This window comes from Morus notabilis, unplaced genomic scaffold, assembly GCF_000414095.1.
Source record: "Morus notabilis unplaced genomic scaffold, ASM41409v2 Scaffold45, whole genome shotgun sequence".
NCBI classification, from domain to species: domain Eukaryota; kingdom Viridiplantae; phylum Streptophyta; class Magnoliopsida; order Rosales; family Moraceae; genus Morus; species Morus notabilis.
In genome coordinates this window covers 650881-663761 of record NW_010366164.1, presented here as the reverse complement: position 1 = coordinate 663761, position 12881 = coordinate 650881, and the positions used below count along the sequence as shown (strand labels likewise).

General features: G+C 34.2%; 2 protein-coding genes across 2 annotated transcripts; one reads left to right on the top strand and one right to left on the bottom strand.

Annotated features, from left to right (window-relative positions):
• Positions 1–1437: 1437 nt before the first annotated feature.
• On the top strand, positions 1438–6508 carry LOC21410084. The gene is made up of 10 exons (XM_010109577.2): positions 1438–1591; positions 1698–1796; positions 2930–3108; positions 3236–3336; positions 3493–3632; positions 4396–4545; positions 4733–4803; positions 5557–5676; positions 6080–6201; positions 6403–6508. Exons 1-10 carry the CDS (start codon positions 1546–1548, stop codon positions 6491–6493), a joined length of 1119 nt encoding a protein of 372 aa, XP_010107879.2. The 5' UTR covers positions 1438–1545; the 3' UTR covers positions 6494–6508.
• Positions 6509–6654: 146 nt separating this feature from the next.
• Positions 6655–8938, bottom strand: LOC21410083 (putative ribosome biogenesis protein slx9-like). The gene is made up of 5 exons (XM_010109576.2): positions 8621–8938; positions 8460–8518; positions 8221–8270; positions 7101–7240; positions 6655–7001 (listed from the first exon to the last, which is right to left on the bottom strand). The coding sequence occupies exons 1-5, from the start codon at positions 8638–8640 to the stop codon at positions 6827–6829; spliced, it is 444 nt and encodes a 147-aa protein (XP_010107878.1). The 5' UTR covers positions 8641–8938; the 3' UTR covers positions 6655–6826.
• Between the last annotated feature and the right edge of the window lie 3943 nt (positions 8939–12881).

Here is a 12881-nt window from a genome sequence, read left to right as displayed (position 1 = left end):
GAGGCAATCATGAATTATAAATTTAAAAATTAATAAAGAAATAATTTTTTTATATAGTTCATGTGTTCATTTCAAATTGTAATATATATATATATATAAATTTTAACACAAAATAACTTAATATTAAAAAAAACTATTTAAATAATTCAGGCAATTCGGGCGGGCTCGGGCCGCCCGGCCGAGCTCGGGCCGCCTAATACAAGCCCACGGCCCGTTCAAGGTGAAATTTGGGCTCGGGCGGGCGGCCCGAATTTCTCGGGCGGCTCGGGCTCGGGCTCGGGCTCGGGTAAAAACTCAGGCTTTTCGGGCGGTCGCGGGCGGCCCGTCTAAAGTTCCAGCACTACTGACGGCTAGCAGCTCGTTTCGACAGCCGATTATATGATACAATCCAATTCTCTGACATGTGTATAATGAGAAATGAGGAATTATTACCATATTATCGATCAATTGACTAAAACTGCGTACAAGTATTGCCTCAAGTACTTTCGCGAATGAAGCAAATATGAAGGTGCAACTCTGTTTATTTTTTTAAATTGCTCTCCACCTCATTTATTCGGCAATTTAAATAATTACAGAGTTAATTAATTTCAGTACTTAATTAGAATTAATGCGATCCTTGTAGAAACAATATTTATACTTATCACTTTATTACTTATTAGTGATATTATACATATGTAATTTTTATAACAGTATTAACTTTAGACTATAGATAGAGTTTTTTAAAAAAAGTACAATATTACATATCCTGTGAGAGAATGATGAATAAAGAATCCGTTTAATTTGTTAATTTAAAATTTTAATTTAAATTAAGATGTAATTTTATGTAAATTTTTTTTATTATAATAAAAAAGTTAAATATAATTATTTTTTAAAATTTTTTATTATAATAAAATTTAAATTTTGACTTTGAATCGGTAAAATGATTGTTATATATTCGTTGTTCTGCTTTTGTCTTTTTAAAAATTTGATTTCTGGTTATTTTAATATGACTCCGATCATTTCGCTGATTCGAGTTTTGTTACAGTAAAAAATTCTCACAAATAATTACATCTAATTTTTTATTACAGTAAAAAATTTTCACATAAAATTACATTTTAACTTGAATTAAAAACTCAAATCAGCGAACTAAACGAGCCATAGTGTATTGACGGAAGTTTATTCACCTATCCATAATGAATAATGATAGCCTACAGGTCTAAGAAAGCTTTTAAGTCTGATAGCCTGCCCCTATTGTTATTTGGCCCTCCGTATATAATATATCTATTATTTTGTAAATTTTATTTATTCGGACTCTTTTTTTCAATCGAGTAACAATCTATTTTAGAATTTAAAAAAAAAAAAGAAAAAGAAAAAAGAACTCTATCCACAAAGACATGCCCATTTCTAAGCAGGTTTTAGACACGTGTCATTATCTCATTCACAGAATGTATAGTCATCTTGGAACTCCCAAATCAGCCACTGGCCAGCGTCCACTTTGGTCTCTCAGATACAGAAACCAACCTCACTCTCTCTCTCTCTCTCTCTCTCTCTCTGTCTGAACAAGAAATGGCCGTAGCTCAAGTCTTCGCCTCTCTCCCCCTTTCCATCAGAGGTACTTTCTCTCTATCTTTGCCAATTCTATTCATAATAATAATAATAATAAAAAACGACATTGGATTTGGATGGAACTTTCTCAAATTACGATGCTACGTCTGCAGATGTGTGCGCTATTACCTCCTTACCAGCTCCTTCACGCCTTCCCCTTTCCAACTTTGCTCGAACCAGCAGGACCGCCTTTGCAACCGGCTCTCCCCTCGGTAAATTTTCTCATTTTATCAAATTAAGGTTCGTCTCGCTGATTTGAATTTAAAATTTAAATTTTATTAATTAAATTTTTTATTATAATAAAAAATTCTCACACAACATCACATCTTTAATTTAAATTAATAAATTAACGGGTTATAACAAGTTATTTTTTCTTTCTCTTTTATGCTTGTTTTCACTTCTATGTTTAAATATTTTATTTCTGTGCCTCCAACTACCTCAGAAAATTCGAAATGCAATATGCCCTGCTGGTTTTACGCACTGTGGTGTTATAATTAGAACAATTTGGAAGTGGGGTCTTTTTTTTTTTTTTTTTTTTTGCGTGTGGCATTTTCTTTGTTTCTATGACAGCAAAATGAGTTTTTAGGACTGTAAATAAGTTCGAGTAGATTGGAAAGTTGCACTTTTGAAATTATTTAGGTGTTCACTAATTAGATTGTGTGACTCTGAGTACGTTAAATTAGGAAAGTCAGCCTCCAAATGTAGACTTTGATACCTATTTGTTATCATGATTAACAAGGAACCACTTTGGCTTTGTACCTAGTAGTTGTTGTCTATTGATATATCTTCTTCTTCCATGGTGTAAAAGAGTTAACAAAAATTACAAAAAAAATAAAAAAAGAAACCTGACGATATGTTACAATGACAATCTGTCTCAATTGCAAGTATTTAGTGTTACAAAATGAAAGCAAAAGGTTTTTCTGTTTTCATGTAAAAACACCATTTCAGTTATTGAATTATTTTGGATAGCTTGTTGCCGATGATCAACAGAAAAGTTATCTGATAGGCCGTGTCATTTTATGAAGAGGTTGTGTTATTTAGGGGAAAAAAAAAAAAAAGGAAATCAAGGGTATTGGTCTAATGTACACGTGTGTGTGTGTGTGTTTTTTTTTTTTTTTTTTTTTTTTGGGATGAAATTGTATGTTACCTTTCCTTTTAGGCTGTTTGAAACTGGATGCCCGTTTTGGTTACTTTCCTCTTTGACTGCGTCCCCTCTCAAATTGTGACAAATTGTGGGACTTTTAAACATTCGAATCATCATCTCCTGTTTCTCAATATTCTTCGTAACAAAAGCAGGGCACATAATTATCATTTAGTGGAATGAGTCTTCTGCTTTTGTTTTCAGTATTACGGAGGACTTCTTGTCAAAGGAAGACTGCACGCAAAGCAACACCATTTCCAATAAGATGTGAGCAAAGTACCGAGGAGAGCAGCAGTTTGGATGTATGGCTGGGCCGACTCGCCATGGTTGGGTTTGCGGTGGCTATTAGTGTTGAGATAGCAACCGGAAGGGGACTTCTAGAGGTAAGGGGCATCGACATAGTATCGGCTTTATTCTCAAGCCAATGAGGCTATTTGACCATGGTTTTGAGTATTAAAGAATCTGATTTACAATCATTAACGCGATCGTATGTTCTTTGGGATTGTGCAGAATTTTGGGCTCACAACACCCCTTCCTACTGTTGCATTGGCTGTTACAGCATTAGTGGGAGTTCTAACAGCTGTTTTCATCTTCCAGTCGGCCTCAAAAAATTGATCAGATTTTATAATGTTTTGCAGTGTTTGTATAGCTTATAGTTCTGACAAGTTTCAAAATTACATTTTTGTCAGTTGTTGTAATCTCTCGGTGCCAGCAATGGCAGCAATACTTGAGTATGTAATGTTGATGACATCTATATTTCACGACAGGGCTTTACCTCTGCCGTTTCTTTCAATTGAACTTTCCTGTTGTAATGGGTCTTTTCTCAATGACGATATGTTTTTGTTGCATACTCTTGGATACCGACTTGATAAAGGCATTGCAGAAGATGAAAAAGAAGAAAGCAATGGTATCTAAAGCAACAACTTTTTGAACAGATTGGTTGATGACCATACTTGAACTTGGGGGTGGCCTCTGTGGCTTGGGCTTTGAAGAAGGGCATGAGCTCATCTCTTAGGTGCGCCCACACAGATTCATAAGGACTCCTCGAAGTAAGGGCCCATAAGTAGTGTTTGGGTGGAGTCCATAATCTTTTTGAGGGGTGTTTAAAGGATTTAGTTGCATCTCTTCTATCTATTGTAATTTTTGGAAGGAACAGTCGTGTCACTCCTACATCGTTAATTTTCAATATTTGGGAAGGATCTGATCAATAATTCAATATTGTGGTAATAGTTTGAGGAGTATATTTTAGTTTATTATCTAGGTGAAGAGACAAAAGTGTACACGACTTTTTTCAAAAATTCAAAGGCACTATTTTTTACCCTCAGGAAACAATCCGACACAAATTTGGCAGTCCACAACTGGTGTTATATGAGGCCTTTCATTGTGATAGAAACAACAGTTTCAAGTTAAAAAGAAAACAACGACCTTTTTCCCTTTGTTCTGTAAATAGAATTGATTCTATTCTCCTTTTTGCCTAAGCCATTCACCAATGGTCCAGCTGGTGTTTGCTTGGAACTCAAGATATCTCTTTCTGCAGTGTTTCATATATTGCTGCCAACTGTTTATAACCTTTCTTATATTTTTCATCTTCATCAAAGTAGACCATTTTTAAAAAAAAGGAATTTTCTTCTCTGTTGTAACTTTCTTTCTTGGTCTTTTTTCGTTTTGTGAAATGGGAGGAGCCGTTTCTCGATTGGCAAAGAAGTTGTTCCCAAAGAATCAAGTGAGGATTGTGATGGTGGGTCTTGATGCTTCTGGGAAAACAACCATTCTGTACAAGCTAAAACTGGGAGACATTGTCACAACAGTACCCACAATAGGTATCTAAATTCTAACTCATAAACGCTTCCTTTGAAGAAGTTTTTGGCTTGTGTATGCAAAATGGAAATTTTCACCCGGTCTTGAATATTTCGAATTGAAACGACTCAAACAGGGAAATTGAACTTCTGAGACGGAACAACATGAATTTTATGTTTCCAAGTAGCAATCTGAATTTTCATGGAACAGGTTTTAACGTGGAGACGATAGAGTACAAGAACATTAGCTTCACAGTCTGGGATGTGGGAGGACAAGATAAGGTACTTAAAACTCGATTTCTCTTTTCTGTATTCTATAATTTTGCATACATACCTCTTAGACCTTCAATGTTTGATCGTTAGTAAGAGTTGTTCATGATCAATAATGAAGCTGTTCTCTTTATTTTCTTTGGAGAAATCTGATTCTCATCAACACCACACAAGCACACATATCTATATACATATAGATGCATACATGTGCGTGTCCACATATACATATATACTCGTATAAAAGAATGCATATATGCATTATATTGGCCATATATAGTCAGAGAGATGCGACCATTGTATTTGTGCTGCATTTTTCAATTTTGTATTTTAAGTCAAAGGAAATGCACCACCCTGGTTGCTCATGTTCCTCTTACAGTCCTTTCAGTATGAGGCCCGACAACATAATATGTAGTTATGAAAATATAACTTGATATTCATTACACATAACATTGATGTAATATAAAAGTAATATCAACGAATTTAGTCATCTAAAGTCTCTTCACGTCAATGTTACAGTTAATAATTGTCATGTTACGTTGGAAGTACTGTCCTTCCGGAAGGACCGAAGAAAAAACCCATATATATATATATACATTTTTTTTTTTTCTTTTTCTTTTTTGCTAAGGAGTGTTTGTCCACGCCGATCCTTCTCTTTCTTTGGTAAATAGAGAAGATATATATAAGAAGATAAGGGAGATCCGCAGTTATTGTAACTTGGATATTGATAGACAGCTAAAATAAATAGTTATGTTCTTAATTGAACAGATAAGACCATTGTGGAAGCACTACTTTCATCACACGCAAGGACTCATCTTTGTGGTGGATAGCAATGACAGAGAGAGAATCTCAGAAGCCCGTAGTGAGCTACATCGTATTTTGAATGAGGTAAGCTTGGCATAATAATGAATTGTGTGTTAGGATATACATTGTATTTCTAAATATCCTCCAAGGGCCTTGTTTCGTGATTCCTTTTCTTAGTCTAAAATGTTTTCTACAAGTATATTAGACACCGAAAACATTTACAATGGAGCCAGCTATTTTGCTCTACCCGCGAGGATAGTTGTTTTTAACCGTTGAATTAATTTTTTAACGGTCAAAATTTATACAAGTCCGTCCGGTCACACAGAATTATTCCTGCTGCATATCTGATCGTTAAAAAATTAATTCAACTGTACAAATACAATTCCCACCGGTGGAGCAAAATAACGCGCTCCACCGTAAAGACTCTCTTAAACACCTATTGTTGGAAAAACTATGAATTGTTTTTCCTTCTTTCTCTTTCTCTCAGAATGCCGAACTAAGCAATGCGGCACTACTCGTCTTTGCCAACAAAAAGGACCTTCCAAACGCCATGTCTGTTTCAGAAATGGCCTACATGCTTGGCCTGCACTTACTCAGTCACCGTCGCTGGTATGCATTGGCTTTCAATCATAATGGAACTTTCATCTAAAAGCCAATGAGTAGGCAATGGAGACAGAAAAAGAAACCAAGATTCAATTCTTGAAACTCTAAAACGAAAGCCAACTTTGAAGAAATTTAACTTATTTCACTCTTTTCTTTGACTTGGTTGGGTATTCAGTTTGATTGGTTTTGGTACCTTTTCTACTACAGGTACATCCAACAAACTTCTGCAACTTCTGGGGAAGGACTCTATGAAGGTCTTGACTGGCTATCTAACAATATTTCTAACAAAGCAGCATAATTTAGGATCTTGTACAGCTCTTTCTGCTTAGTGCATTAGGGACTGCCAGACTTTTGACAAACATTCAATTCAAATCCAATAAAGCTTTTGTCAACACGTTGAATCATAACTGGAACATGAAAAGAACAAAATCATTTGACTAAAAAGAAAGGGTTTAGAAAAAAATGGTTGTAGAAAATGGGGTCTACGAAACCCTAGTTACAAACTTTTTTACTTGACCGAACAGAAGAACGAATTTCATTGCCAAAATTTGATCATTGGATTTCTATGTCTCTTATATGAAACAATATTGGCTCACCAAAGTGGTTAGATAAAAACCATTTGTCTGTCAAATTACATATCCATAGATTCAGGTCCAGCTGAAGCCTTCGATTTCTTATTCTTTTTCTTTGGTTTCTCATCAATAACTGGCTGTGTGTTCAGCAAATGTTGATGGATGGCAGCCAGAGGATCCGACTGGAACGCAGGATGATTAAGAACTGCCTTCAATTGGTTTGTTTCTTTCAGTCTGAGAAAAAATCGAAATCATCCAAGCACAAGTTTTAATAATAATAAACATTAAAAGGAAAACTGCAAATGAATTAAAAATGCGAAAATACAAACACACATTAGTTTTTGCCTCGATTTGCAATCCAGCTTAAGCTTCTTGGGAGTTGGTTGCCGAGGAGCCTTTACATCTGGAAGGAACTCTGAAAGGGAAGAGAGATTGTATGCTTTAAGTTTCTTTTGTCGGCTACGGAGGTTCTTCTGTCGAAACATAAAACAATTTTTTCAATATACCTGTTGAGCAAATTCTAATGACAGTAGCTAGGAATGATAGAGAAAGAATATCACGACATAAAGAACAAAATTTCCACAAGAAAGAAACACAAGAAAAATGCAACTTTAACAATATCTACTTAGAATTAGCAGGCAAAGAAGTATTAATCGCATCAGTAAACAGCTAAAAGCTTCGCTACAGAACATAAGATATCAAAACAAGCTTCAAATCTCTAAGAAAATCAAGACTCCAACATCGCGATGCGTCTTGCATAAAAATCACAAATCTTCACAATTATACATCCAAACTAACCACAGAATATGCGAGTTATGCTTATCGAGTGTTTGCAGTACTGGAGCTCAATTACCACCCTAACACAGAGTTAGGGCGCGGATCAATATCTACAAATGAGCGGAGATTTTACATTGAGAGTGAATCACTATAAATTTTTAAGAAATGCTAGCATCAATCTTTCTGTACTCTCTTTGTCACTATTTATTCATTATTTGACATATGACTCCACTTTCTCATTTTCTATTTAAATAATAATATATCATGTTAGTAAAGTCCGCATGTCAAATAGTGAATGGAGAGAGTGACAAAGAGAGTAACGAATGAGTGATGCTAGCATTTATCATAAACTTTCTTCTCTTTATTTTTATTGCTCCTGTAGTAAAGGATTAGGATGCCTAATCTAAAAGTCTAGGAAAAATAAGGTTCTGAACTCAAAAACATCCAGATCTAAATACAAATGAAAACATTAACTGATAAATTATGGTCTTGTTCATTTCACCGATTTGAGTTTTCAATTCTAAGTTTCTAGAGTTAAAAACTCTCAAGAAATATCACATCTATTTCATCTGTATAAAAACTCTCAGAGAATGTCACATCTCAGCTCGAATTAAAAACTTAAATTCGCGAAGTGAATGAGGCCCATGCATTAAGTAAATTAAAACAAGAGTCTGACCTTGGCAATAGTCTTCTGGGCAGTCAAGGAAGCAACAGTATCTCTAACCTCTGCATTGTTTATTTAGGAATAAACCCAAGTAAGTTAACACATCAAAACATATAATTTGGATACAGTTAAGCCTGTAAATCTATTCATTAATGATATCACTACGAAAATTAAAGAATACCCAGTACAGAACAGAATGGACAGAGTCATGAAATCCAATGCAAAAGTAATTTAAAAAGAACCAAACTCACTGGAGTAAAACTCGAGCTTCTTCTCAAACTTGCGATCAGCTTTGGTCGACGACTCTGGCCTAAATAAATTACAAACCACAAATAAATATCACGAAGTTTAGCAACATATACATACATGTCAACACACACACACATATATATCGGTGGCTTGGTAACCTTACCGTGAGCCTGGCTTGCCCATCACTGCAAAGTTTCAAGCTTAAAGCGCGCGTAAATATCAGAAATAATTTAGGGTTCCGGGAGAGGAAGAGAGAAAACCAAACTCGCAAAAAAAAAAAAAAAAAAAAAAGAAGAAGAAGAAGAAGAAGAAGAAATAGTAGAAGAGAAGAGAGAAGGGCTCGCGCGAGAGCCTGGCGGCGGAAGGGCTTGACGGTGTCTCTACCCTTGCTCGTCGTCCGATCCACGGAGCAGATTGACGGTGGAGGAGAGGAGATTGACCGAGGTTGCAGATAGAGAAAATAGGAGGGGAAGTGTTTTCCCTATTTTATTTGTTTATTTATTTTTTATAACAGTGCTTTCCTGCTTAATTAATAATAAATATTGACTTATAATTTAATAAATAAAAAATTAAATGAAAATAAATTGACATGAATAAAATTATAAATTCTTTTATGAGTCTTTCTCAGTACATTATTAGTCAACCAAAAATTGAAAAATTAACTATATCACTTGCTAGTGATTAAACTAATAAACTACGTATGATTTACTTTATTTTAGGCCTCGTTCATTTCGCTGATTCGAGTTTAAAATTCAAGTTTTGCTACAGTAAAAAGCTCTCAGAAACAGTCACATTTAACTTTTTTGCTACAGTAAAAAGCTCTCACACAAAATCACATCTCAACTCGAATTACAAACTCAAATCAGCGAAGTGAACGGGCCCTTAGTATATCACTGATTACTGATAAAGTATAATTTATTAGTGATAAATTATAATTTATGATTAATAAATTGCAATTTATCAATGATTTTTTGAGCTTATCGATCATTAATTCAAATTATCAGTGATTAATTCGAGTTTATCAGTAAAGTTTGGGGTCAACTTTTTCTTTTTATCTTTAAAAATGATATGTTTCAAACATTCTCGCATAACTAATATATATATAAATTAAATAGCAGAACCACATAAGCGCTATTTATCATATTCATCTATAAATAAGTGACAAACTGGATTGGCTCTTTTATCAAGTTGATAGGCTCAATTCGAGAAATTTAAAGAAGGGAAAAAATTAAAAATATCACTCCATATAGTAAAAATGTTATTTACGTAATTCTAATAAAAAATAAACCATTGTTATTCGATTGATAAATAAAAAATAAAAGTCAATTGCACCAAATTATTTAAAATGACAAAAATAATAAACATTCACAAAATCAAGACAAACTATGTACTTTTCTCTTTAAAAAAGAAAAATCAAAAGAAATTACATGGCATGCTTTCGAAATTTAAGGGTTTCATATTTTCGTTACTGAACCAGTGTCGACTCAAGGGCTACGCAACTTAGGCAGTTGCCTAAGGCCCTTTGAGTCATAAAGGCCCCATACTTTTCACCACATTGTAGAAGTGTCAAAAAGGTCATGCCAGCCTAGCATGACCCTTCTAACCAGAGGCCCGTCATGAGCCTAGGCCGGCCCAAGCACGGCCTTTCTGACCCCAGGCCTGTTATGGGCCTGGGCCGGTCCAGGTACGACCTTCTACAGTAGAGGGCCGGGCTTGACGGAAGACCTTTAGGCCCAGCCCTAGCCCTTGGCCGAGCCCATGCTCTTATGGGCTGGCCCTACTAATGGTCTTGTAGGACCTTCATAGGGCTGGCCCTTTAGGACTTTATTAGGCCGACCCTACTAAAGGCACTATTTAACGGTCCAATTGATGGTCGTTGAGCATGCACCAGTCGACCGGTAGAGGCATCATTGATCGACTGGTGGCTTATAACTTCTCTGCTACTAGACGACCTAATTACATTGGATTCCCCTCACAACTCTATTAACCTAATTTTCTTAATGCACTTGAGTTTCACTTATGATGAACAATTTTTTTAGGATTTTTTTTATAATTTCATATTTGATGACAAAAAAAAGTAATATATCATATGCTATTGGTGCAAGGTTGAATTTTCTCATGTTTTGATGATAGCAAACACAATTTATTATGTTACTAATGATTCTATTTTGAGTTGTGTATGTAATATAATTGATATTTTAAATCAACTCAAGAAGCATATTGTGGAATACAATGAAAATACATTCAAGCTTGAGAAATGCAATTAAATTGAAGAAGAAATTCAAGGCTTGAAGTTTTGAAATACCAAAGATCAAGAGCAAGCAAACAAAATCAAGAAAGACAAGTTTTAATAGGTTTTTATCTCTTCTTAGTCTTGTATTTAATTTTGACATCATGCTATCAATGATGAATCTTTGTTTAGGCTCATGCACGCACTCACATTATTCTTTTAAAATGAGACTAAATTAAGTGCATAATGAAAGTTGGCTTAAAAATGCAATTTTGTGAAGGTTTGAGGTTAGTGTCAACCGGTCGACCTATATCGTTCGCTGATTGAGCAGGTAAAATCTACCGGTCGACCGGTGGTGCCTCAACCAATTGACCGCTCCGGTCGACCGGTGCTGCTCAACAGGCATTTAATTTGACCGTTGAACATCTAGAATTCAAAACTTGCCTCAACCGGTCAACTGCTCCGGTCGACCGGTTTTGTGCAACAGGCAAAAATAAGTCCGTTGGACAATGAGCTTAAACCGTGAAAAATCACTTCTTTCATTTATTTAAGACATTCAAAGGTTTAAAAATATTAGCGAACATATTGAGAGCTTCCAAATTTCTTAAAATCTAAAAAGTTTCTCAAAAGTGCTTACATAATCATCATCTTCTCAAAATCCTTACTTGATTCTCTCACACATACTTGAGCCTAGCTTGGATTCTCTTTTGATAGTGTAATCTCATCATCTCCTAGTCATTTTAATTGTGTAAAACATTTGTTAGGAGTGTATAACTGAGTACTTCACTATTAAACACTTTGTAATCCTTACTTTGGTATTGGACTTCTTGGTTGGTCGATCTCTGTAGAAAATTGACATTGTGTAAGAGGTCAGACAAAGTCTTGGGTAGAAAGATTTGTCGTCTTGTAAGATGAGTGATCATGCCAGAAAGTCGATCGTATAGTGGAATAGGTCGAGAGGCGGAATATCTCGGATACAATAGATGTAGGTAAATTTATTTGTCGAACTACTATAAATCTTGTTTGCATTTCTCTTAACCCTATCTCTTTAATTTCCACACTTTAATTTGATAGTTGACATTGATTGAATTGATTCTTGGTGACAAGTTTATTGAACATGTTATATTGTATTAGATTGATTCATCTTGTGCACACCAAGTGTTTGTGTTATTGCATTAGCTTGCATGATTCTTTGCACACCAAGTATTTGATAGTACCATGTTGAATTGATTGTCTATTTTTGTTCTAATCTTCGAATAATGGTATAAATTCTAGAAAAGCATTTAAAACCCAATTCATTGCCCTCTTGGGTAGCCTTACTTGGGACAACACATGCCCAAAAAATGTGATTTTATTGAAATAATATGAATAATTACAAGAAAATGACTGGTTTACCAGACGACATAGTTGATCAATTGACACTAAAATGCTTAAAACCTCATTAAAATTTCATGTCGTAGGCCTGGGCCTTGGCCGTGCCAAGGCCTTCACGTGCCTGGTCTGCTGGCCTCAAACATGAGACCCAACCCAGGTCCTTCTAGCGTGCTAGGCCAACCCAGCCAGCCCAATTGACACCCTTACCACATTGGCTTAGTTTGGTAGTGCTGTAGAGTTTAGAAAAATTACTTTTAGCCGTGCTGAAGGAAGAAACAGCTGTTACAAAAAACAACTGAGTGTTTGGTAAACTATAATTATAGTAGCTGTGCTGATTCAAAAATCAGTGTAATAATGTTTAATAAATTATGATGTTAAATTGTTGTGGATAATTAAAAATTATGACTATATTATATTATAATATATAATATATAATTACAATATAATATATATTCATTATTATATTATATTAAACAAATAAATTATAATTAATATATTATATAACCATAATGTGTGTAATACACTATAACAATAATAATATTAGAATTATAAGATTATATGAATATTTAATTATATTATTATTAATATAATAAATATAATTATACCAATACATAATAATATTATTGTAATATTATTATTATTATTATAATAAATATAATTATATCACTACAATATAATATATAATTACAATATCGTATTATAATTATAATATCATATTATAATTATATTATAATTATAATATCATATTATTAAAATAATTATAATATTATTATAATATCATATTATATGATAAAATAATAATATTAGAGTTATTAATATA